Source organism: Zea mays, chromosome 10, assembly GCF_902167145.1.
Source record: "Zea mays cultivar B73 chromosome 10, Zm-B73-REFERENCE-NAM-5.0, whole genome shotgun sequence".
NCBI classification, from domain to species: Eukaryota; Viridiplantae; Streptophyta; class Magnoliopsida; order Poales; family Poaceae; genus Zea; species Zea mays.
The window spans coordinates 127,606,771-127,633,516 of record NC_050105.1 but is presented as its reverse complement, the minus strand read 5'-3'; the positions used below and the strand labels follow the sequence as shown (position 1 = coordinate 127,633,516).

The 26,746-nt window shown below is 48.4% G+C and overlaps 3 protein-coding genes across 9 annotated transcripts; all 3 read right to left on the bottom strand.

Moving 5' to 3' along the window:
* Positions 1–2,846: 2,846 nt before the first annotated feature.
* On the bottom strand, positions 2,847–5,290 carry LOC103641764 (serine/arginine-rich splicing factor RS2Z33). 6 transcript variants are annotated; one of them, XM_020545781.3, is made up of 7 exons: positions 5,187–5,290; positions 4,916–4,963; positions 4,775–4,825; positions 4,466–4,643; positions 3,928–4,118; positions 3,680–3,841; positions 2,847–3,267 (listed from the first exon to the last, which is right to left on the bottom strand). In XM_020545781.3, the coding sequence occupies exons 4-7, from the start codon at positions 4,565–4,567 to the stop codon at positions 3,108–3,110; spliced, it is 615 nt and encodes a 204-aa protein (XP_020401370.1). In that variant the 5' UTR covers positions 4,568–4,643; positions 4,775–4,825; positions 4,916–4,963; positions 5,187–5,290; the 3' UTR covers positions 2,847–3,107. The 6 variants fall into 6 exon arrangements, with proteins under 6 accessions (XP_020401370.1, XP_020401367.1, XP_020401368.1 ...); XM_020545778.3 differs by having other exon boundaries at positions 4,916–5,030; positions 5,187–5,288; XM_020545779.3 differs by lacking the exon at positions 5,187–5,290 and adding an exon at positions 5,077–5,178.
* Positions 5,291–8,988: 3,698 nt separating this feature from the next.
* LOC100283123 (uncharacterized) lies at positions 8,989–12,227 on the bottom strand. The gene is made up of 3 exons (NM_001156025.2): positions 11,334–12,227; positions 9,912–10,078; positions 8,989–9,840 (listed from the first exon to the last, which is right to left on the bottom strand). Exons 1-3 carry the CDS (start codon positions 12,030–12,032, stop codon positions 9,198–9,200), a joined length of 1,509 nt encoding a protein of 502 aa, NP_001149497.2. The 5' UTR covers positions 12,033–12,227; the 3' UTR covers positions 8,989–9,197.
* A 931-nt stretch (positions 12,228–13,158) lies between these two features.
* On the bottom strand, positions 13,159–26,573 carry LOC100193675 (uncharacterized). 2 transcript variants are annotated; one of them, NM_001138768.1, is made up of 8 exons: positions 26,407–26,573; positions 25,978–26,100; positions 25,746–25,883; positions 25,549–25,647; positions 24,882–25,185; positions 14,015–14,235; positions 13,849–13,935; positions 13,160–13,626 (listed from the first exon to the last, which is right to left on the bottom strand). In NM_001138768.1, the coding sequence occupies exons 1-8, from the start codon at positions 26,488–26,490 to the stop codon at positions 13,420–13,422; spliced, it is 1,263 nt and encodes a 420-aa protein (NP_001132240.1). In that variant the 5' UTR covers positions 26,491–26,573; the 3' UTR covers positions 13,160–13,419. The 2 variants fall into 2 exon arrangements, with proteins under 2 accessions (XP_008661429.1, NP_001132240.1); XM_008663207.2 differs by lacking the exon at positions 26,407–26,573 and having other exon boundaries at positions 13,159–13,626; positions 25,978–26,208.
* Between the last annotated feature and the right edge of the window lie 173 nt (positions 26,574–26,746).

Here is a 26,746-nt window from a genome sequence, read left to right as displayed (position 1 = left end):
GTGAACAGTGAATAGTGCGAACTGCGCGCGCAGAGTTAGAGCAGGCGCCAGAAGGCGCACCGGACAGTGAACAGGACCTGTCCGGTGCACCACCAGACTGTCCGGTGGCCCAGCTGTCAGAAGCTCCAACGGTTGGGTGACGTGGCTGGCGCACTGGACAGTGTCCGGTGGCGCATCGGACTGTCTGGTGCGCCCGTCGATAGTAGAGTTCCCCAACGACCATTTTGGTGGGTGAGGTTATAAATACCCCCCAACCACCACACTTCAAGGCATCTAAGTTTTCAGCCATTGCATTCAATACAAGAGCTCTAGACTTCACTCAAGACACAAACAAGAGATCAAATCCTCTCCCAAGTCCAAAGATCATTCCAATCAAATAGTGACTAGTGAGAGAGAGATATTTGTGTTCATTTGAGTTCTTGCGCTTGGATCGCTTTTCTTCTTCCTTCTTTCTTGTTCTCAAGCAACTTGTAATCAACGCAAGAGACACCAAGTTGTGGTGATCCTTGTGAGGGGTCTAAGTGACCCGTTGATTAAGGAGAAAAGCTCACTCGGTCTAGGTGACCGTTTGAGAGAGGGAAAGGGTTGAAAGAGACCCGGTCTTTGTGATCACCTCAACGGGGAGTAGGTTTATAAGAACCGAACCTCGGTAAAACAAATCACCGCGTCACACTCTTCATTTGCTTGTGATTTGATTTCGCCCTCTCTTTCGGACTCGAGTTTATTTCTAACGCTAACCCTGGCTTGTAGTGTGTGCTTAAGTTTATAATTTTCAGATTTCGCCTATTCACCCTCCTCTAGGCGACTTTCAATAGGCGTGGACGCCTGGACGGTGGGTCAACAACGGCTGACTGCGGTGGCGCGGTCACTCGGTGTGACTTACGGTGGGCGGCGGCTGCGAGCAAGAGAGTGGCCGAGTGGGGATGCTGGCTGCTGGGAGGGGATTAGGTTTAGGTCTCGGTGGTGTTGGCCAGTTCCTGTAGGCCGGGACCAGGAGTGTGATTGTGTGAATTGGCCAATTGGGCTTAGGCCAGCAGTTTGAGACTGGGGAGACTAATAGGTTGGCATTCATGTTCAGGTACCCGTGACCCTGAGTGAAGTGAGAAACCCGGACCCGAACCCGAAAAGGTGCGGGTCGGGTTCGGGTCACACCCGCGGGTGAAAATACGCACCCGCGCCAGCACCCATCGGATCGGGTACCCAATGGGTACCCGAACCCATGGGTTAAATTGCCATGCCTACAAAGGATTTCTATTTTCCCAAGAAAAATTAGTTTATTTTCTCATAGGAAAATAGAAATCCCTTAAAAAATTGAGGTTTCCAAACTGGCCCTTAATGTTTAACTAGGTGAGTGTCCGTGCGTTGCCACAAAAATTAAAAATTAGTATAAAACATAGATATAATACGACAAACATTACTATGATATACAAAATCCACGAGGCAAGATATCACCGTAACACTAAGCTAGCAGCTAGCGGTGGTGATCGGCAAACTGTTGTTGAACTCAATTTCACAGATTCAGGGAAACAGGTTCACAGGTTCATATTAAGGTTCAGATTAACAGCTACATCATTTGCAAAGGGTTGTCAATCTCAGTTTTCAGACTGAATCACAGGTTCACACTCACTGATTCCAGGCTCACAGGTTCATCATTTGCCATCTTCAGCATTTGCCAAGCTCAGTTTAGATTTCAGGCTCACAAGTTCATACCCATATATTTTAGCCTCAGGTTTATCATTTGTCAGGTTCACAAAACAAGTTCACAAAACCAGATTTAGATTTCACAAAAACAAGTTCACATATTCACAACTTTAGATTTTACAAGTTTACAAAATAGAGGTTCACAAAACAAGTTCACAAAAAAATACAAACAGGTTCATAAACGCAGAATAGGAGGTCTTCTTTTGATGTGCCAGTTTCTTTGTGAGATACATTGATATGTGAATAGGTATATGCACGTGCATTGCTATACAAATAGGAATATACACGTGCATTGCTACGGAATCAATATGATAAAATACATTGATATGCAAAAATGATAATTATTATCCTATACTTTTGTTAACATTAATAAAATTGGATGTTTACATACCTTAAAATATATAGTAAGGTGCCCGCGTGTTAATAGGATTTGGATTTCTCTGTGACTGCGACACAAGCAATGCTTACTGGTTTCTACGATTTTTTCTTGCGAGTGAGTATATTGGTAGATTCTTGTTTTTTGCTTCCTATGTATGGCAGCTTTGTTGTTTTTAAATTCTTGGGGTGGATAAATATAACTGGGAAACTTTCTATGATGTCCTTATCTGATTGTGCCAGTTATATCAATCATGCAAATTCTAAAATGGGTATTGAACAATTTAGTTTACAAAATCCAAAATTTAACTGACAATCCAAAATTTCTTGACAAAATCCAAAAGAGATGTAACACTGTTGGAGTTAGCCTAAAAATCTACAAACTTCTTTGATTCAATCCAAAATGTCCTTTCACTTCAGATTTTGACACAATCCAAAATTTCCTTTCACTTCAGATTTTGACACGGCTCAGCCGTCCCTAAAGCATTGCATCTCTTTCTTATTTACCCTTCATGCTCACTGTCTCAATATTCAAATTGTTTGTCCTATATTGCATCCTTTAGTATCACTTAACCCTCATTTTTTGTTATGTTCCCATAGAAGGGCGCCATGCACACGCACGAGTGGGCTTGACTACAGACAAGCCACCTAGGCTACGGACATAGGACCCCCACGGCATATGGCGTACCACTCATATGTGATGGCGTGATGTTAAATCAGCTCGTCCAGAGCCTCCTACCATGTTGAACACGACATTATACTTCTACAAATTCAACTTAAATTCATAGTTGACTCTTATTGTAAGCAGAGGCAATATTCTACACAAACACCAATCCGCTAAACTCTTCAGGCATCAGGTCACATGCCTCGGCATATAACCAACAACATTCAGGAGAGCTTTACTGAGAATTTACAACCCACCGCTAAACATTCTTCTGGTGTCGAAGTTCATGTCTCAGCACATAGTCACCAAAAAGTTTAGAACAAATGTTTGACACTTCACAATCCCAGAGTGATTTTACAGGTCGCTGTCACTTCCCCCGAGCTTCACCTCTCATGGGGCTACCACCATTGCATTCAGCTCGCTCCATCGGTGGGGAGCTCCTCCTGGGACCGCGGCTGTAACCAGATCTAATTGATGGCAATTCTTCACCATAAGCCTTAGAGTTGTTCCTTGGCGACTGCGACCAACTGTTAATTGGAAAAAAATAGGAATATTTAGGAATCCGAGGACACGTCTTTTCCTATACTTTGCATTGTATAAAGTAATTCAGCAGAGCCATTTTTTCCCCTTGGAGGACAGGTTTTTGTTTGGAAACTTTTTCTTTGCATATAATGCAGCTGTGTTTAACATGCAATAATTATAATCAGTTAACTTTGGCATTACTTAACAACATCAGATACCAATTAGAAAATTGCAAAGATTAATCAAATCGAAGTACTTCCAACACATCAACATATAGCACAAGTGGAACACAACAACTGCAATTTCCCTCTTGGCAGGCCTCACAGTAGCATTACATCCCACACTTCAATTGCACCCATAACAAGCACACAAGAAACTATGCATCACACGATAACCAACCAAGGTTTAATGTGATACCTGTAACTCCAGCTTCTGCCCCTCCGATGATAATGAGATGGAGACCTTGAGTAGCTTCTCCCTCGGCCCCTTCCAAGGTAAGGAGATAGAGACCTTGAGTAGCTTCTCCTTCGAACCTTCCCATGGTGAGGAGATGCAGACCTCAAGTAGCTCCTCCCACGCCTGTATTGGTGAACCTTACAGTGAAAACGTGTAGATACTTAAAGAGAAAGGAACATGCAAGGTAGCTAGGAAATTCCAGGAAATACTTCAGATCCTTAGAACTGTTCTTGCAGTTTCTTTCTATATGGCCCAGTTCTCCACACCGAAAGCACCTATCTCGCCAGTCACCAGATTTGCAATCACGAACCCAGTGCCCATCCATTCCATAGTTATAACAGCGGCTAGGAAAAGATGGTCCTTTGCCATCTAGAGGAACACCTCCTGGACCACGTTGGGCCTAAGGGAAATCAAAACAAACATGTTACTTGCATTTTGGTCACAAATGATGTAAATCAGGATTAGCATGACTGCATAGATGATATATGAGACCAATCTTGAGGGACTTAGTCTGGCTCGTTCACTCAAACAATTGGACTGTGTGTTGCAGACAGAGACTACAATCCACACACGGTTACTCACGACTTCATTTACGAAAAGATGAAAATGGCTTGGGTTTTGTTTTTTTTTAAAAAAATATTACCTTTTTTAATTTTTTTCATATAACAAAACAGATAAAGTAAGGAAATCTGAAGTTTCCTGCAATGGGCAAGATTGCCAGAAAAGCAATGGTTTTGGGGGCCATACCAAGAGCGCGCCTGTGAGGACAAATTTGGAGCCGCGGGTGGCGAAGCCGTGCTGCCGGCAGAGCTCCAACAGATCTCTCCGCTTCATCGCAACGAACTGCATCTCACAGCACTGCGCTCACCTGTCGAAGAGGCGTATCTTCTAGTCTCGCTCGTCGCTCGGATCACGGATATAACTTCTAATAGGCAAATAACAGATATAAAGTGCTGATTAACTAATGATAAACTGTCCTCACAGGCTCAGAGTGAAAATAAGGTTTCAGAATTAGTTATTTTCAATCTAAAAAACGTAAGATAATTCAAAACATACCTGATGATAAGTTTGATGTTGTTTGACTTCTAAGTCTGATGTCATCATATCCTCCAAAGTATGTGCCATTCAAATTGAGTATTGTTGTTTGAGACCTTTGGTACATATTTATTTTATAAAAATGAGAGCAAAATTGTGTACCTGATGCTATATGCAGCAATGTTTAATATAGTCCTAATATCTTCAACTCTGCAACATGGTTATGATCAAGGTCTGTCACATGGTCAGCTCCTTCAAGGTCCTGTACAATATAGTCCTATAACAACATTGAAATATCAAATGTCAAATAGACTATTTAATACAGGTTGCTGAATCAGCCATAGGGGGGAAAGATAAATCAATCCAACTTGCTGAATTTTCATCTTCCTTTCATAGACAGCTTCACGACCATAAATATTTAGAGGTGTAGAACCTTTGAATGCAAGCCGCTTCGAGATGCAGTAAATAGACCACCAACCATGGCAGTGCATCTTAAATCCAGTCAAGATATCCTCTACAACTGATCCATAATTCCAGCCAATCTGCAAGATACATTGATCTACTTAGTACAACACATCTTTTTTAGAGTAATCAAAAGTCTCTAAATCAGGTTATATGGTATATATGCCTCTTTTCCCCAATCAGTCATGTTTTCATAGCCGCAACTGACAACATGTATAGCTTCCTTCAGAAGAGAAGCTAGATCCCACCATTCCCAAGAAGTGTTGATGCTTGCAACCAAAATAGAAGGCTGCCCAAATTTAATTTTCTAGTTGCTATTGCATTGTCATTTATCGGGTGCTCCAAGTGCAACCAAAACAGACCTGATAACTAAGTTCGCAATCTAAACAGGAAGAGAATGAGTGAAGCTCATACGTACCCAACCAGGACATGGAGGCTTTGACCATAGCAAGTCACAAACGCCGCCAACTCCTGCGGGATCTGCAACGCCTCGTCCAGGGCCACGACATGCACGTGCCTTTTAGGACCTAAGGTCTGCACCAGTGTACCCTCTACGAAGATGAGTTTGGGGATGGGTGGTGGGGGCTAGCGGCGTCGCCGAAGTCGAAGAAGGCCAGCTTGTGCTGGCCACGAGGTGTCCTCCCGGAGAGAGGGAGACGGGACGGGCGAGGACGACGTCTAGATCAGCCCCGCATAGGATGCAAGAGCGGTGTTGATGGCGGCATAGGGAAGAGGATATGATGGATCTCAAATTCATTTTCCTATTTGATAATTGTGCCAAATAAAAGCAACATTACAATTTCTCATACATGGTTAAGTACCCTCCTAAATGATTCCACCATAAAAACCTGCCTAATTTTCAATGATCCGGTTCCCTAAAATAGTTAGGCCCAACATGGATCCCCTGGTTGTACAGCAGACCGAAGTAAAAAAACCATAATCCACATGGTGAACTCATCAAAGGGAACATTTTATTTTACTCTAGCTTAAAGGCGACAAGGGAATGATCCTACTCAAAAGACATGCATAATTATCGACCTATAAAAATTACACCCAATAACTAACAGATGAAAATGAACTCTTGTCCTTCCACTGCTAACAAATTGCTATTCATTAGATTAAAACAAATAAAATTTGAATGTGCAGCTCAACCAATTGGTTCCATGAATCTCAGGTCAAGTGTAACATGAATCACTTTCTAGGATATAAAAATCAAATCCAATGGCTCACATAACACAAGACAGTAATTGGCTCATTGCACATGTGCTAATTATCTCATCTAGAAAAGTGTTATTTCTTCAAAAAAAAGTATGAACTGTGGACATGTATGTATCATTGCATCATTATTCTCGTTGAGTTTTGTGTTGGGTTCCATACGATTATGTTAGCAGACGGAAAACAAGAGGGGTTGATTGAGATTCCAAATATTAATACATCTATGAAGCAAAACTTACCATTTTTCTGATCCACGCCATCGACATGTAGATTTTTTTCCTGCATGTAGATAAGAGAAGACATAGAGAGAACAACCATTGAGATAGTGTTTTAAAATATCCTTCACACATTAACAGAAATAGATAAATTTGATTGAAACTTCTGCTAATAAAAAAGATTCGGGTAACAAGATATATATAAGAACCTTTGACCCAATCAGGAAGAGCTCCCCCAAGCAGGAACAACTCCCCGCTACTCCAGCAGCCTCCCCCTCCACGTGCCCCACCCGCCCGCATCCATCGACCCACTCTTCACTTGATTGCTCTCTAAAAAAGAACATTGAGCATGAGTCATCACATCAAACAAAGACTTAAAACATCCAACTCATACCCCATTCACTTGCTCTAGAAGAAGTGGCATGCATCTTCGCTTTAACAAAGTAGTGGCATGCATATTAACTGCATTTTAGCTGAGAACTCATTACTCTAAATGTAGTTAGTTATGAAATTATCAGTACGATCAGTAGTTAGTGAGGAGATGAAGATAATCAACAAATAGGAAACTAAACAGATCCTTATTGTGTCAATCTCAAATTCATTTTCCTATTTGATAATTGTGCCAAATAAAAGCAACATTACAATTTCTCAAATATGGTGAAGTACCCTACTAAATGATTCCACCATAAAAACCTGCCTAATTTTCAATGACCCTAAACCCTAAAAATAGTTAGGCCCAACAGCTGTACAGAGATATATGTGTGGCATAATTGTAGTATACTACACGAAGAGCAAAATGCAGCACAGGATGCAGATAACAGAAATAGTACAGGCACGATACAGCGGGCCACAACACGCGGAGGTCGGCCGCTGCCGCCGCACTGAACGGCTCGACAAACCCCGACGCGGACATGAGCGCGGCGACGACGAGGAATGCGAAACGCACGGGTTGGGGAGAGTGCACAGCGGTGACAGCGGTGGCGGCTGGCTCCTATGGTGTAGCGGTTGGGGGCGGGGTGGTGGTGGAAGAGGGTGGCGGCTGTGGTGCCGCCATGGATGTATGCGCACGCACCTGACCTGAAGCCTGGCAGGGATGAATCTGTTGTTCTCCCTCTCGTCCTTGAACGAACACGCCGGCTTGTTGCAAGACCTCTGTGTTGCGTCGCGCATCCACCATGGGGGGTCTTGAAGGCGCCATGGGCAGAGGTGAAGGCGGGCGAGTCAGGTCGGTGTCAGAGGCGAACCCGCGTGCGTCGGGGCGGGCGGAGCGAGGGATGCGGATTGGGCGACATCGACGCGCGGGTCTCGGGCGGGCGAGGGAGGAGGCGCCGATGACGGGGGCGGGATCCGGATCTGGGGCGACGACACCTCGCCGGACGGCGTGGAGGACGACGTCGAGGCGACTACCACGAGCCACTCCCCCGATCTGCCTCACCTTCCATGTAGAGCGCGGATCGAGAGCCGATGCGCCGTCTCTCCTCGCCTTCCACGGATGCGAGCCGACTCGCATCTGGAGACCGCATAGCGCGTCGGGGGGAGGGGCGATGTGGCCACGGGCATCGCAGGGACGGGGGCGGGGGCAGGCAACGACGCACGGGATGGTTGACGGGGGCGAGGGCACGATGCACAACGAGTGGGAGCGTTCGCCGATGGAAGGGCGTGGGGGGAGGATGTCGGGGGCAGGGGCATGCGCACGGGCGCGGGCCGATGATGGCGGGGCGGCGATGGAGGGTTCCTGAGATTGCGCGATCAAGAGCGAGGCAAGGGTAGGATGTCGGAGGCAGGGCAGAACCGTGCGCCACGGCAGTGTGGACGCCTACGGTGTCTTCTTAATAGTAGTAGAGAATTGTCCACTGTTTTTCTCTCAAATTTCTTTTCCAGAAGCCAACAGCACAGAGCTGAAGCCTTTGACTTATTCATGCTGTCCTCACACTCGTTCATTCTGTACCGACATCTTACACCTTTTTCTCCTGAGATGGTTGGTTATCGAAACGGTTTTTCAAACAAGTTTGTCGACTGCATTAGGAAACAGAAGTTGGTTTTAATGACGTCCATGATACTACAGTAGAATCAAATATAAGTCAATCTTGGCTCGGTTGTTCTTAAACATTTCATGGTAAAACTAGCACGTAACATGATCGTGGTATTGTCGGTCATGTAAAATTGGTAGGTACTAATGGAGCAAAATAGTTCTGAATTAAAAACAAATCTTAAAATTAAACCATCAGAGAACCCCAAATCAATCAAAGAACCCCAGATGAAATGGAAGTACATGGAACAAAAATTCACAGCGAAGGGCGAAAGCCAAATACCAGAAGACAGGTCGATCTCTGAACAATGTTTATCTTGAGTGTACTCTCAAGTGCTGTGAGATACTATTATTCAATGGACCACGGTAAAACCGTACGACAGACCCATTAGGAACACATCCATTTCCTAAGCAAAACCGTACGGTATACTCACCAGGAACACATCTGTAATGAAGATTTTTGGTAAACGTTATTTGTGTATACATGGGGCGAATGCACATTAGGCAAAAGAAACATAAAGTATCAAAACTGCTGGTCCAGATATGCATCTTTCTCTGACTTGTTCCCACCTAGGTACCCTGCCAAACTCTCAGAAACGTCCGTGACCCAGGAGACGCTGCGAGTCAGCCAAGCTTTAGGAGTCGATGACATTTCTGGGGTCTCTGCCGCAATGCGCCTTTGTTCTTCCTCGAGCAATATGTCCAGCCACCTCTTTGACATGTACTCTTTTACTGCATCCACGCCCTTGTTCACAATGTCCTCTGGTGGCATGACTAGAGGGTTCTGCTCTAGGTTAAGCTTCTCCAGTTTATCCAGCCGACCAAAAGTGTCAGGGAGAGCATGAATCTGGTTGTTGCTTAGGTCAAGCTCACGCAGATTTAGCAAGTCACCAAACGAGGGAGGAAGCTCTTTCAAATCACTGAAGTTGCTGCTAAGGTTGAGAATTTCAAGGCCGCTAAGTTTCCCGAAGAGAGATGGTAGACCGCATAGTTCATTAAAATGGGCATCCAGGAGATACAACGATCTCATCTCACAGACAGATGATGGAAGAGAACGCAATTTGTTCATATGAATCCAGAGTTTTCGCAGATTTACCAAGTCATAACCAATGTTGGTTGGCAGATAAGTAAGACCATTATAGCTCACATTAAGCTCAACTAGCGACCTGAAGTTTGATATCAATCAGTTGGGTAATATAATTTACCAAACAAAGAAAAAATATATAGTGTTATTTACCTGCACTTGGAGATGCTATCTGGCAGTGCCCTAAGCCTATTACTTGATACATTCAAAATCTTCAGATTGGATAGCAGTCCAATGGTATCAGGTAGAGATACCAAATCATTGGCAGTAAGAAAAAGCTCTTCAAGATGACCAAGTCCTCCTATAGCATCTGGAATAACCTATAATGACAATGAAACATAATTTTACCAACCAATCAAGCATGGAACAAAAATTAGTCAAGCATGAGACAAAAATTAGTCAAACATGGGAAAAAAACTAATTAACACAATGTATACAAATCCTGTTGTTGAATTACAACTCAAAAACTTTCAGAGTCTATTGGTTAATTAGTACTTGAGAAAGATAGTTAGTATTTTGTAGACAACATTTGTCTATCTTTTTTTAATGATGTGTCAAAACAAATTACACAATATACAAAAATCACATGCACGTACAGGCAAGCAATACCACGAAGTAGAAGAAAGAAGAAAGAACAAAAGTTAGTTCTATTCCAAACTATATGATATACAAATTCTAAACTGAGCAAGAAATGCATGGATTTTATGATAGATTAAACTATATGTACAAAGATATACATGTTTTAGTTAATCATATAAGCAAAACATTTGTAGTAAAATGTAGCAGTTTCAGTCAACTATAATACAGTTTCAGCCTTATACCACTTGATACTTTGTTTTTTGCAAGGACATTTAAATTCAGCTATTGTCACCCAAATATTACATGATCTCAATCTCAGTACTAAAACCAGCATAGCCTAATTATTTTCACCCAAAATATAACTGCTCCTTGTCCCCAAGAAAAAAAATCACTTAAACACATAATATCAATCTAGTATTTAAATTATCAAATAAAAACAACCCATTCACTTCTTTTTGCAGTAAACATAATGTAATTAGCAGTTTTTTTGTAAGAATTTGTCAACTCAAAAGGGCAGGCCTGGTATAGCGGTGAAAGATGTCCCATTGAGTCACCTGGTTGTGCGTTGACTGCGTTCGAAACATATCTGCACGGGAAGGCCCACTGATGTGGGCCAGTGGAAGCCCCAGCACTGGATGTCTGGATTTACCATTTTCATACAATTTATCAACTCATTTGATCATTTTTTGCAATTAACAAAATGTAACTAGCAGTTTATTCCATGTGTACATAGATCACAAAGGTAATATCAAATTGGGAGTAGCAGTGTAGGCACTTATCCTACATACCTGGACTTAAAACAGTAGCAATCAGGCATACCATACGCAAAATCACATGATTCGGTTCATCCATTTACACCATAACAGTGGAATATGTCCAAACAATAGCATAACAATGTTCATCCACATCTAACCGAAATAGCATTACAGAAGGCACTCTAAACAAATAATAGTAGTAGATCGGTCTTAACATACTTGAAGATGCCCAGTTTGTTACCTCAAGCTGGTTGCGGGAGACGTCGAGCACACGGAGCCCCAGGATCCTCCCGAACGCCTCGGGCAGATGGCGAAGCTGGCGATCCACGAGGCGCACGCTGTCCACCGGCTTGCCCTCCTCGGCCTGCTTGAGCACCGCCACCACCTCCTCCCCCACCGCCGCGTCCCCGCCCTCAGGCCCCGCGACCGGCCCTTGATCCTTGACGCTCTCCGCCGCCTCGTCATCCAGGTCCGTCCCCTCCATCGCGGAGCGGTACACCCTCTCGAGCCTGGACTCGGCCTCGTGCAGCAGGGCCTCGTAGGCGTCGTGGGTCTCATCGAGGCGCACCACCGCGCGGCACGCCTCGACGTCGCCCGCGGGGATCCGCGAATCCCCGGCCTCGGCGGCGGCCACTATGGCGCGGGAGGAGTCGACGAGCTCGTGGTCGGGGCGCGGGCCGAGCACCTGCAGCGCGGAGCGCGCGGCGGAGACGTCGGCGACGGCGCGGGTCATGGCGCGGAGCACGGACGGGTGGCGCAGCCCCGGCATGCGCTCGACGAGCTCGAACTCTCCCGCGGAGGACGGCGTCCGCGGGGACGGGGTGTGCACAGGCGGCTGCTCGATGTCGAACTCGGCGGTGGGGGTCTTGGTCATGGAGAGGTTGGGGATGCGGGAGAGCACGTAAGAGAGGATCGGGTGCGTCTGCGGCGCAGGATCCATGGCCGCCGGTCGCCGGATCGGATTGCGAAGCAGACGGGGGAGGCGGAGGGCGGAGTAGCGGAAGATGCTTTTACTAGATGTCTCCGAAGAGACGCGGAAGATGCTTGGCGATGCGAGCCTGCGGCCTGCGGGGTTAGGAATCGGGAAAGCGAAGTCGACGAGGACTCGAACACTGGATGAGCCTGGTGCCTGGACGGCTGGCTGCTGGAGTGCTGGACCCTGTGTCCAACCGAGTCCGGGACCCTGTGTCCGACCGAGTCCGATGACGGGATGACCGGATGAGCGTGGCCCTCCTCTGCCGGCAGATCTGATAGTTTCAGATTAGTTCCCTTCATTTTGAATAATTAGAATGTAACTAATGAAGTAGACTATATTTAAGAATGTGATATTTTATAACTTAAAAAAATCTATCTTAAATTTATAGATTTATAGGACGAGAGATAAAAATTGATTCTATATATTTACATACTACTTTTCTATTGTACAACTTATATCACCCTCTTCTACTTGCTTCTCTATGCTATAAATGTAGTGTATAGATATCGCTCAAATTAGTTAGGATAACATACAAATATATTAACTTAATTAATTTGTGTCTAAATTATGATTATTAGAATAGAATTTAATTCCAACGAAACAAATATGGTTTATGGCTTATTCATTTTGCTCTCAATTCATGTGAATTGGTTGGGTTTAAATCCTAAATAAATCAAAATCTTTCATAATTTTTTCAACCTCATCCAATCTAAATGGATATGAATAACCGAACAATACCTTATGGATACAAAGTATTATCATATAGCACGGGTTAACATTAGGATCCCAAAGAGAGAAGAGATAAAAGGTCGACATCGACGACACCATAGAAGGCGTTGACGTTAGTGGTAGCCAATAGGGAGAAAGGGAGGCTAAAGGTGACGAGCTCGCAGTAGGAGAGGAATGAGAAATGATCTAAATAATAGTCTATTTAATTTGAGTAAGGTAAGTGGTGACCCCACCCGTCAGCCTTGGTAGCACCGCCATGGTCGCTGACCGTGGTGACCCACCCGTCAGTAGAGGGCACAGAGAAGACGCGGTTTCCATTGATGTGAACAAAATTTCGGTCTAGGTGCAACACGCATGCATATATCTAGTAATCACATAACCAGCATGAACTTCCACTCATCAGTTTCTTTGTAGGTTGTAGCCGTATTACTCCTCCTCGGAGAACAGAGGAAGATCTCTACCCATTCTTTCATTAACATTGATCCACACCCCCTCCCAACTATAGATTATAAAGCTAGCAAGGCACTAACCGTCATCCCAATAGAGAAAGCAAGCTCACAACAAAAGCTGATGTTACTTTCAGCTATACAGTAGGTGGGAAAAAGGTCCAGATATATGAAAACTAGAGCCTGAAAGAGAAAAAGAGCAGCAAAGTCAACTGCAGCCTTAGCAGAAAAACAGATCTACTCCGGATGTTGTTATTGCTAGCAGCACTAGTGGAATGCGTCTTGAATTCTATAGTTCCTGAATAGACATTTCCATTTACAGAGGGCGATGTAGTCTGATTTGGTGCCCCCGTGTCCTTGCATGCACCCATTGGTGCTCCAGCCTGCAGATATTCATTGGTGAGGACATCAACAAAAACCACCAACATTAAGAAAAAAAGACGTTATAACTTCTATGCTCTAAAAGAGAATGTTCGACGGTATTCTTGGACAAGTCGGCCCTGGTGCTAATTAATGATCATAGAAAACAAATAGCATGCTAACTCAAAAGGGACAAAAAAAAAGGTGTCCCAGCATCAAAAGTTAAGCTACAGCTTCGCAATTACCTGGCAAGCAGCAATGGTGTCACACCCACATAAGGTGCGGCCATTGATTCTGTCTTGAACATCGAAAACACCACCACCGTCGCTTCGCTGCACATGCCGCAGTGAGCAAATTTCTGTTCCATGCAACAAGGGAAGCTTGCTTGTAACTGTGGGAACCGAACATTACCATGTAGAAATTCACAGCTATGAAGTTCGGGATCCTATTCCCAGCTGCGGCATAACAAGCCTGGGCCATTTGTGGTAGCCCAGAATTCTCTTTACATGCTTCGTTCTGCACGGGGATCGTGGGGAAGTAATTTTGCAGAAATAGAGATGCCGGCCTTGAGTTCAGTGGCTGCGATTCCTTCCTGTTTGGACAAGAACCAGGCACAATCCCTGGATCTCCAGCTGCCATGATTATGAGAAATGAAGTATTAATTCGGATACAGAAGAAAACTCTTGCGTTTGTCCTTGGTGTAAGGTAGGAAGCAAAGTCAATTGTGGATGCATTATAGTCGAGTAATAGTTACCTGGGTAATTGCCATTTCATTTTTCATATGGCAATTTAGATGGCCAACAGGCCAATCTGAGGCATAATCTAGCCCCTTTGTTAGGAACACGAATTCTAACCTTGATGCTTGTCTTGCACCAAACTCCTGACGTTGACACATTTACAGCTATTTTTAGTCAAATTTTATCATGCGAAGTTTGTGGAAGGACACTTAGGGCCCGTTTGGCAAAGCTCCAGCTCCTGCTTCTTTAGCCCTAGATCCTGATCCTCGTGAGGAGCTGATCCTCCTAGAAAATCAGAATCATTTTTAAAACTGTTTGGCAAGTAAATTGATTCTTGTCTTCTAAGAGTTGATGGTCTGTGGTGATTGTCTGTTTTACCCTTTGCAGTTCAACTTTGTTACAAACCAATAAATAGGATACATATATGGAAAAAAATATGAAACAATAACATATAAAATATTTCCATCATAGTAGTGCATAAAATGGTCTCAAATGTTTAATCCATAAATTGACTCGTTATGTTTTTGTCCAATGGTAATTGCGGGTAATTTCGATCAAACTTTAAGAGGAGGTCCATATTTGGTTGGTTGAGGAGCTATTTTAAGGGAGGGTGGAGCAGGTTTTTTTAGATCTCACCTTTCTTCACAAAAACGACTCCCGATCTTTCGGCTCCACACGAGAATCAGTTTTAAAAAATACCCGTTTGGCACGGCTCCTCCAGATCCTCGCTTAGAATCAGGAGCTGGAGCTGTGCCAAACGGGCCCTTAGTACACAATTTATTCTCTTCTTTAGCCATAAGATATTTCTGTTACTAGTGCGCATAACATGCTTACCACCAGTCCAAATATTTCGGCCAAAGCTGATTCTATACCGCCTCAGTTACCATAACTTGCATTCCTTACCCCAGAACAGGTGAAGAAAAAAGATCTTCAAAAGAAAATTATCAACCGTGAATTGCAAATCAGTAACCAATACTGAATTACAACATTTCTTCAACTACAGATAGCTTTTTTTAATATTTTGACTAAAGCAGTGCAATGATTATTGTTAGAATAGGAACCCATACCCTAATCAGGGGTTGGGAGTGGTATTAAATAGGGAGAGTAACTGGGCCAAGGCCCATTACACAGGGGTATAATGGTCATTACACAGGGAATAGCACAAACCCTAGACGGGTAGTCTAACACCCCCCCGCAGTCACAACTCTATCCTGTACAGATGTTGAGACTGGATCGGAAGTCTAAAAAGACACTCGACGGTAACCCCTTGGTGAAGATGTCGGCGAACTGAAGCGTGGTGGGGACGCTGAGAACGCGGACGTCACCGGCAGCGACACGCTCGCGGACGAAGTGCAGGTCGATCTCCACATGCTTCGTGCGCTGATGCTGCACGGGGTTGGTGGAGAGGTAGACCGCGCTGACGTTGTCGCAGTAGACGAGGGTGGCGCGCTGGAGGGGACTGTGGAGCTCGTGGAGGAGCTGGCGCAGCCAGGAAGCCTCGGCCACGCCATTGGCCACGGCACGGTACTCGGCCTCAGCGCTGGAGCGAGAGACGACGGGCTGCCTCTTGGCGGCCCAAGAGACGAGGTTGGCGCCCAGGAAGACGGCGTAGCCGGAGGTGGACCGGCGCGTGTCGGGACAGCCAGCCCAGTCAGCGTCGGTGTAGACCACGAGCTCCGACGTCGGGGATGGGCGGAGTAGGAGACCGTAGTCGAGGGAGCCGCGGAGGTAGCGTAGAATCCGCTTGAGCGCAGTGAGATGGGGCTCCCGCGGAGTGTGCATATGCAGGCACACCTGCTGGACGGCGTAAGCGATGTCGGGCCTGGAGAACGTGAGGTACTGGAGCGCGCCGGTGAGGCTCCGGTAGGACGTCGCGTCGGCGACCGGAGGCCCGTCGTCCTCAGAGAGCTTCGCCTGAGTGTCGACAGGCGTGGAGCAGGGCTTGCAGTCAGACATGCCAGCCCGCTCCAGGATGTCGATGGCGTACTGGCGCTGATGGAGGAAGAGACCCTGGGGCCGACGTTCGGCGGTGACGCCGAGGAAGTGGTGGAGGGGCCCCAGGTCCTTCATCGCGAACTCCCGCTGAAGGGCGACGATCGTGCGCTGAAGGAGGTCGGCGGTGGATGCCGTGAGCACAATGTCGTCGACGTAGAGTAGGAGGTAGACGGTGTCGTCGCCGCGCCTGTAGATGAACAGGGACGTGTCCGACTTGGCCTCGACGAAGCCGACAGAGGCCAGGTAGGAGGCGAAGCGGCTGTACCAAGCCCGTGGCGCCTGCTTGAGGCCGTACAGGGATCGGTTCAGCCGGCAAACCAGGTCCGGACGGTCAGCGTCGACGAAGCCGGTGGGCTGGCTGCAGTAGACAGTCTCCGTCAGAGTGCCATGGAGGAAGGCATTCTTGACATCGAGCTGATGGATCGCCCAGTCGCGGGAGAGGGCGAGGGAGAGGACGGCGCGAACAGTGGCGAACTTGACGACAGGGCTGAAGGTCTCGTCGTAGTCCACTCCGGGGCGCTGGGTGAAGCCCCGAAGGACCCAACGGGCCTTGTAGCGGTCGAGGGAGCCGTCTGAGGTCAGCTTGTGGCGAAATAGCCACTTGCCGGTGACCACGTTGGTGCCTGGTGGACGCGGCACCAGGTCCCAAGTGTGGTTGGCCAAGAGGGCCGCGTACTCCTCCTCCATAGCGCGACGCCAGTGTGGGTCGGCGAGGGCAGTGCGAACGGAGGAGGGTACCGGTGAAGCGTCGGGTGGAGTGCTGGTCGTAGCGGCTGCCAGGATGAGCCGGTCGACGGGGCGGAGAACGCCAGCAGCGCGTCGAGTCACCATCGGGTGGACGTGCCCAGGGTCGCGATGGATGGCGACCGGGTGGTATACGGATGACTCGGAGTGAGCCACCGGAACGTCGAGAGCGGCAGGAGGGGCCGGCTCACGGCGGTGATAGACGACGGCGGGGTCGGCGAAGCGGGCCGCGCTCGTCGATGGGGACGCGTCGGGGGGTGCCGAGGTAGTGGCGTGGCCGCGGCGATGGTAGACGAGGGCGGGGTTGGCGAATCGAGCCGGAGTCGACGGGGCCGCGCGTGGCGCAGGCGGGGTCGACGGGGCCGCGCGTGGGCGCAGGCGGGATCGCCGGGGCCGTGCGTGGTGCAGGCAGGACCGACGGGGCCGCGCGTGGCGCAGGCGGGGTCGACGGGGCCGCGCGTGGCGCAGGCGAGGTCGACGGGGCCGCGCGTGGCGCAGGCGGGGTCGACGGGGCCGCGCGTGGCGCAGGCGGGGTCGACGGGGCCGCGCGTGGCGCGGAAGAGGTCGTGGGGGCCGCACGAGGAGCAGGTAACGGCGCAAGACGGGGAGCCGAAGGTGGGGGAGGAAGCGGATCGGACTCGAGGAGGGAGTCAAGATCGGTGGGTGGGGTGGAGCCAGCAAGGGGAAATACATCTTCGTCAAAGACGACATGACGAGAGATGATGATGCGGTGGGAGGTGAGGTCCAGACACCGGTACCCCTTGTGGTCAGGGGAGTAGCCAAGGAATAGACAGCGGGTGGAGCGAGGAGAAAGCTTATGTGGAGCGGTAGCGGAAGTGTTAGGGTAGCAGGCACAGCCGAACACGCGAAGGTGGTCATAGGAAGGGGCTGTGCCGTAAAGGGCGAAGTGGGGGGTAGGGTGGCGTACCGCCTTCGAGGGAAGACGGTTGAGGAGGTGGGTGGCAGTATGCAGGGCCTCTGCCCAGTAGCTGGCAGGGAGAGACACCTGGAAGAGGAGACAGCGGAGCATGTTAGTGGTGGTGCGGATCATGCGTTCGGCTCGGCCGTTCTGGGCAGAAGTGTAGGGGCACGAGAGACGCAACTGGACGCCATGAGTGAGGAAGAAGGAGCGAGAGGCGTTGTTATCGAACTCGCGGCCATTGTCACACTGCAGAGCACGGACCGGGCGACGAAACTGAGTGGATACCCAGGTGAAGAAGTGTGTGAGGGTGGTGAATGTGTCCGACTTCAACCGAAGCGGGAAGGTCCAGAGAAAATGGGAAAAATCATCCAAAATCACCAGGTAATATTTATAACCAGAAAGACTGAGTACAGGGGAGGTCCAAAGGTCACAATGAACCAGATCAAAAGCCTGCTCAGCCCGAGAAGAAGAAGTAGTAAATGGGAGACGAGTATGTCGGCCTAACTGACAAGCATGACAGAGACCCTCAAAATGTCCCCTACTACATGAAAGATCGAGACTACTGGTAATCTTGGTCATGACGTCGGGTCCAGGATGGCCGAGACGTCGATGCCATGTGGTGGAGGAGGTGGTGGAGACCAAGGCAGGAGGTGGAGACACGCCGGCGGTGGAGGGCTGGAGCGTGTAGAGAGGCCCCGAGCTGTCACAGCGGGCGAGAAGGGTCCTGGTGGCCAGATCCTTCACAGAAAAACCAGAGGGGTCAAACTCAATGGAACAGGAGTTGTCAGTAGTGAATCGACGAACAGAAAGAAGATTGTGGGTGATGTGGGGAGCTACGAGAACATCGTTGAGGTAAAACGGCCCAGGGAGAACCGAGGCACCTACTGAGGTGACTGGCAGAGTGGAACCGTTTCCAACGACGATCGAGGATGGGTGAGAGGGGAGTGGGGGATGGGAGCGAGAGAGCGTGCCTGCCGTGGGGGTGGTGTGGTACGAGGCACCGGAGTCGATCACCCAGTCGGAGGGGGGTGGGGTCATCGCCATGGTGCTGAAGGCAGCAGCGAGGGAGGTGCTGTCCCAACCACCAGCCGGCGGGGACCAAGGCGTCGAGGTGTGGGTCCCCGGGGGCAGGAGCGCGGGCGGAGCCTGGGGCACGACGGGAACACCATAAGGAGGTGCGCCGTAGTGAGGTGTAGTCAGGAGGGCGGGCGCCGGAGGACGGGGTGCACTCGGTGCCTGGCCCGGCCACATGGCGATGGTCCCGGTCCAGGGGTTGTAGAAGGACGGCCACGCGTGGCCGCCACCCCGGTCGGAGGGACCACCACGAGAGGAGCCGCCGCTCCCACGGCCGCCCTTGCGGGAGCGACGACCCCCGTCGGTCGTAGAAGTCGGACGAGGGGCCGCCGGGACGGCAGGAGGGGGGCGGGTGGGAGCCCCGGTCGACGGAGGACGGGTGGCCTGGCCCCCTGAAGGCGGCTGACCACTGGTGGGAGCGCTGTAGAGGGCCGAGGCAGGAGTGGGTGCCTCATTCGCCATGGTGAGCTCCTCGAGGAGAAGCTCGTTCCGCACGGCGTGGAAGGTGGGGAAGGACACGCTCCTCTTGATGAGAGCCTTCAGGTGGCCGTAGCGGGGGCTGAGGCCACGCAGGAGGTTCAGCACCAGGGTACGATCGGCAACTGGCTCGCCGAGATCGCGGAGAGAGTCAGCCAGACCCTTCATCTGGCGGCAGTATTCTCCCACGGAGAGGTCTCCCTGAGAGAACAGGTGGAACTGGGCGTCGAGGTGGAGCGCCCGCGCATCCCGATTCCCGAGGAACTGGTCCTCGAGAGCGAGCCACGCCTGGCGAGCAGTGTCCGCCTGATCGCGGATGATGTCCTGCAGCTCAACGGTGATGGTGCCGTGGAGCCACGAGAGGACAACGCTGTCCATGAGGCACCAGGAGCGAGGCGGTGGGGCGTCGTGATCGACGAGGACGTGATCGTCGAGGACGAACCGCCGCAGCGTGAGGAGGACCTGTCCTCGCCAGCGGGGGTAGTGGGAAGACGCCGGATCCAACACCACGGACACGAGGGCCCGGATGTTGTGCAGACCAGCGGCCTGAGCGTGAAGAGCAGCGATGAGGTCGGCGTCGAGGTCGGAGTCGCGGGGGTCCTCCGGGGGTTCCACAGGGGCGACCGGCGGGCGACCGAGGAGGCGCTGCGTAGTGGCCATCTGGGTGGTCAGAGCGGCACCCAGAGCACGCTCTCGCTCCAGAGCGAGGGAGGCGGCGCGCTCGCGCTCCCGCGAGGCCGTCACAGCGGCCTGGATCTCCGCGAGGGTGTCGACGAGCGGGGAGGCGACGGTGGGAAGTGCGGAGGGCGTGACGGCGTGGCTCCAGGTGGGTGAAGCGAGGGTGGGAAACCCCGGCGGAGATCCGCGGCGCAGGGTCAGCGGGGAGACGGCAGGAAGCGGCGCAAGGCCGGTGATGTAGGGGGCCCCTTCATGGGTGGGCGCGCTGCTGATCGCAGCGGGGGTGATGGGGACGGTGGCGGCAGAGGTGGTGTCGTCCATGGCAGCGACGGCTGGAGGAAGTCACAGCAAGGAACGAAGCCGGGTCGGGGAGGGAGCGAGGTAGGGAAGCCTGCCTGAAGAACAACACCGGAGGGAGCAGTGGAGGTGAGCGGCTGCTCCCTGCTGCGTCCAGAAACAGAGGAGGTCGCGGAGCCGGGGCGGCTGCCCGCGCGCGGCCTGGAGCGGTGGTCGCGGCAGAGGGAGGCGCGGCCTCGGAGGCGCGGCACCGGGAGGGAGGCGGCCGCGCAGGGGCGGCGGCCCTGTGAGCGGCGGTCGCGCACCGGGAGGGAGGCGGCCGCGCAGGGGCGGCGGGCGGCGCGCCGGGGAGAGGGGAGGGAGGCCGGCGGCCGGAGGTGGGTCAGGGGAGGGCGGCGGCTGGAGCCGGCGGCGCTGGCTGTGTGGAGGCCGGCGGCGGCTACAGTGGAGGGAAAGTCCCCTGGCGGCTGTGGCTGCTCGGGGAGAGGAAAAAAAGACTAAACCTAGCTGATACCATGTTAGAATAGGAACCCATACCCTAATCAGGGGTTGGGAGTGGTATTAAATAGGGAGAGTAACTGGGCCAAGGCCCATTACACAGGGGTATAATGGTCATTACACAGGGAATAGCACAAACCCTAGACGGGTAGTCTAACAATTATGAACAAAATGATAATACAAGTTCAAAAGTCGAACCATAGGGTAACCAGGGTTTTAAATACCACGCTATAGCTTTTTCATAGAGTATATCGCAATGATATTGTCAATTGTTCCACTATTGCCACTAATGTTGCTTTAGGTCATCAAAACACCACTATTTATCATAGCCACAAAATATATTTAGCACCATTAATCCTGTACAAGGCGGACTTTCATTCCTTGCTATAAAATACTATAAAATCTATACCTCTTCATTAGGTTCTTTACTTAAAAAAAGACCGACACAGTGCCAGAGGCTCCCACATGAATAAGTCTGGAAAAGGGATAAACCGAAGCAAGCGTAAATGCAGGAACTCGCAACCTGGTGACTCAATGAGAAAACTCTCACCAGTGCTACCCTTCTCATTAGGTTCTTTACTTAATAAATAATATAATAGACCAACAAACAATTGTTGGGTTGTTGATAATTGAATATTGAATCGTTATGGATGTTGATTGCAACAGTAAGTTGATTCACATGGTAAATGTCAAGCAATGGATGTGGAGGCATGTTCTCCCAGATCTTGTACATTAATTTTGACTAGTCGGTTGCCCGTGCGTTGCGACGGCTTACAACACTACCCACGTAAACTATCCATCAAAAAAATTTCAAGATTTTTTATTAATTGTCTCCGCTCTCTGTATAATATTTTTTTTTATTTGGCTAACTGATGTTATTGTTTACTCCATGCAATATGTCTTGGTACAATACGGTCAATGAAGTGAGCGATTAGATGAGAGTTAACAACGACTGACTGAACGGATAGAGATTATAAAATGACATAATTCCACCATGTAGAGACTAAATAAGAGAAAGTTTCTGAGCTCAAGTTTCTAAAATAAGTCACATGAAGTCAAACTTATAAAAAAGATACATCAAAATATGGAGTGATTGCTAAAGTCAGACATCAATAAAAACTAGATGCGCTGCATATAAATTATGCTACTTCGTAGCAATTACTAACGTTTAAAACCAACAAATAACTTTCATTTTACTGTTAATGTGACAATCATTGTTGCTCCATCCAATTCAGCAACCTCAAACACCATGGAGTCCATTGCGTCAATATGGTCTCCGAAACGACCTAATGCTTGCAAGAGCCAATAACGTCGTCCCGTGCTTGGGTTGTAGCCTCGGGCCATAGTGCTGGCCCGGCCCGACACGTTTATATTTTTTATTTTACAAAAAAACGTATATACATATATATATATATATATATATATATATAATTCATATTTAATATTAAAAATATCTGAGCATGATGTTCTATTGGTTAGACAGCTTCACCCAGTGTCTCCCACCCTTCTTCCATCAGGGCATGGATTCGGCATGACGTGCCTAGATCAGAGTTGTGGCCCGCGGATGTCTGGCCCATACCGTACCGCCGTTTGGCCATCTATATGCGTGCAACGGATTAATTTGAAATAGTTGTGAGAGGTTATTTGTAAAAAAATGACACGTGACGACCGTTGAAACTGGTGCTTTAAGTATAGTATAGATATCTGTGTTCATATTTTAATAAGTTAAATGCTTAATAGTTCCACTATATCATTCTACAACTTTTTATAGCTTTTAAAGGAGGCCACCGCTAAATGTATTAGCATGCAATTCAAAACATTGGGAGTACCACATGTTCTAAGGCAAATTTTAGGTGATTAGGCATCAATGGACAATGTCATTTTTTAGATGTATTATCTTATAGCACACACATCTTCAACTCATCCTAATAAATAAATTAGAATTAGTCAAATATAGTTAAAAACAGGAAAACTTGTACATGCATGTACCAAAACCAATTTTTAACATTATTATAGAAATCATTTTTTTGCCAATGTCAAGCAAATGGCCTTTAGGGGAAACAATAAGTCAATAAAGTCACTCAACACTCACAGTTTTCGTTCGAAGTTGTATGTGCCCAGATTAAACCAATGATTATATAAGGATCTCATGGTCCGCGAATAGGTCTATAGCCTAGTGGTCAAAGGAGCCATATTAGCACTTTGTTGAATTCGATTCACCATGAGAGCGAATTTAAATATGCATGGGTTCAAAATGGTTTGGTAAATGACTTGAGAGCAAATTTAATAGCATCGATCGCCCCTAATCAGGCGGTCAACACTGACAGGTGGTTGATGATCAACGTCTGGGAGTCCTGCACTGGAATGCCATGAAGGAGTCCTGCGACAAGGGCGCAGTTGGCGACGTGCTGGTGGCGGCTGCTGCCTCGGAGGTCACCGGGATGGAGCTCGTCGCCGGAGGAACAGAAGGCTGGGGAGCTAGTCCCTGTGGGGTCGACATGGGCTCAGGCAACATGGCCGCCATGTACCGCCTCCCTGAGGTGGGTGATGTTCCGGAGATGTAGATGCTGATTCTAATGGCGATGGTGATGTCGTTATTGTATATTGTGTTGTTCCTATTGGGGCCAACACATATAATGGGATTGGGGATGGTGACGCTGGCATTGGCAAGAGATGAAGGGGCACGCCTGGCGTGGTGGTGGATGGAAGGCTGTAAAGTGGCGGAGGTGGAGAGGGCGGTGGTGGCACGGTTGTGGTCGGTGGTGGCTGTGGGAATCTGGGTGCCGTCAGGAAGGCCTGCATGGTCGCCATGGATCGGGCCAGGTCCTGGACTGTGGCGGCTATGGTTCCAAGTGTGAGGGGGTGTAGAAGAGGATGGTGGTGTTAGCGTCATGGTGGTGGGTGGCACAAGATTGGTGGAGGCCGATGGATGTGGCGGGTGGGTGGAAGATGGAGGATCGTTGGACATCTCCGATACTAGATTGTTATGGTCAGAGGTTAGGGTTTGGGGCCGATGTTATGTGGTTCCTAGGATCGCGAGTACTGTTCGCTGGATGGGGATGCGAGGGTTAGAGGGCGATGGCTAGGGTTAGAGGGCGACGACTAGGGTAAGGGGCGTTGGGGAGGCCGGCCGCGGAGCTTTGCCCACGGGCGACAAGAGAGAAGAGATTTCCTTCTAATCTCTTGCGTACCTTCAATTGATACAATCCTTCTCCTTATATAGAGAGGGTTACTTGACCTCTAAGGACTAGATCTAATATTATCTCTAATTCTAATCTTATCCCAAACTAGCATTATCTTTATCTAACCTACCTGAGGGGCATGCTGCTACAATACCGACGTCACTGTAGTGGGCCCTGACAATATAGTACCCCCTATGTTCTAGATTCGCTTTAGATTTTCTAGTACATAGTGTTTGCTATGCATGTAGACATATTCTATGTGTAGATACATAACAAAAGCTATATACCTAGAAAAGACAAAACGACTTACAATTTTAAAGGACTAGTACATATTGCAACTGAAATATTTCAGGTTTGGTCATCACTATTTCCTACTCCATTGGTAAAAAATACTCAACATTTTGACACTACAAATTCTTCAATGCATAGATTTGACCAATACTATATTGTAGAATATATTCTTAAAACCTTTAAGTTCATGAGATATTACAACTATTTTCTGATACAGATCTAGACATATATCTTACATGTTCCAAAACTAAATAACAAAGTTATTGATGCTTAATAAAATCTTGTCCTAAATGACATTTTTGTTTTTATGACTGGTGGGAGTACCAATATCTCGGGGGAAATGGTTTTAGATGTTATTAGAGAGCAACGACAGTTGTACTTACGTTCATTCTCTAGCAAGTAGCTCCATTGGTAAGCTATTCCTTCACTAGCCTCCTTTGAAGCATCAGAAGTAAACACCAGCAACCTGCGGTTTTTTGCAACCATATCTGTGACACTTGGCCAGTCCTTGCCACTAGTTGGCATTTCCGAGATTGGATACCAATACTTCATCAAGTCAGCAGCAGTAAAGACCTTGCTCAGTCCCATCGGTGAATGAACATAATCCTCAATAAATATTGTTATGATCTCTGTGGGATTCTCGGAGAGAAATGCTTCCACCTCTTTTAGTGTGTCAACTGCTGGTACCTAACATTGTATTTAACTTGAACATCTTAGTTTGGAGCGTTTTGGATATCTTGAATGCAACATGTCTTGGAAGCTTCGGATAAACTGATGTGAATAATATTTTTTTTTCTTCCAATTCTAGAATTTGGTAGGCTATCTTGAATGCAACATGTCTTGAAGTTTCGGATAAATTTAGGAACCAAGAAATAAACTATGGTTTACTACATTTATTCATACCAGTTGAGGTCTGGAGGGGGTGAAAACTGGGAGCTTCAAACTTGAACATATAATTACAGAATAATGTACCTAGATTGCATTCAAGATAGCCTACCAAATTCTAGGATTGGCAATAAACTGGTAAGTATCTGCAAAGAATAAACTTACGAAAGCAGTGAAGTTATAGCATTGCCCTTGCAGGGAGTGGCAGAGCCATACATCATCGTTGAAGTCATACATATCAAGCATCAATCCCCTGACACCATTCTGCGAACAACACCATTACGAATTGCTTGATGACACACACACACATCTGAAATAAACAGAGGCCCGAGGAATAATTTGGTCATGAGTCCAGAACCTACCCTCAATTGGTTGGTGACGGAGTCCTCCTGGTTGTAGAACGTGACCCTCTCAACCCCAGTGCGCGACGGCTCCCCGAGGATGGAAAAGGAATTGTGGGTGACGAGCCATGAGTACCTGTTGAAAGGTAGCCCCTTCACCTGGAGCAAGAAGCGAACGCCCGTAGAGTATAGATCAACGACAAAGTGGTTACACAGAAAGAAGGGGAAAAATACAAGAGGGCAGTGGCACTACAATGGAGGTGGGCTGGATGGCTAGGTCCCTGATGCAGGAGAGCTTGGTCCTGCCTGCGGCGGGGCAGTTGCCGCAGTAGAGGCCCGTGCCGCAGTCCCGCACTGAGGAGCAGGAATCTCCTACCTGCAAACGGGGGATAACCAACCAAATCATTCGTTGATTAACACCCAGCAGACGATAACCAACCGAACCATTAGTTAGTTCATTGACACCCATCGTTGAAGCGAACACGGGTTCCGAAACCACGAGTTATGCAGCCAGATTAACTAGTCGGAAGGCAACTTTAGAATCAACAGAACCGTAGCAAGGACTGATGCCGGATCCAGACAAAAATTCAGGTATACATCCAGGAAGCGTCGAACACCGTAGCAAGCAAGAACCGGACCGCGAGCGGGCTAATTATGATCGGAGGAAAAGAGGGGCAGGTACCTGGCTGGAGCAGAGGACCAGCAGCAGCGCGATGTGGAGCGAGAGGAGCACGGAGACGGAAGAGGGGAGCAGAGGCGCCGCCATCAGCTGCTGCAAATCGGTACAGGCCACCAAACCAGCCTCCCCCACCTCTTCTTTCCTTCGCAGAGGCCAGGAGTGATCAGTACAGTACAGCCGTCTCACTGTGAGAGCGAGTGGTTTGCCGACAGCTATATACTGATACTGACACTCTCTCCTTTTTTTTTAAAGCATATAGCCCCTGCTACTTTGGCTCCAGCCAAAAAAAAAAACTAATGTAGTTTTTAACAATTAATGTACCATAAATCTATTTACTTATACA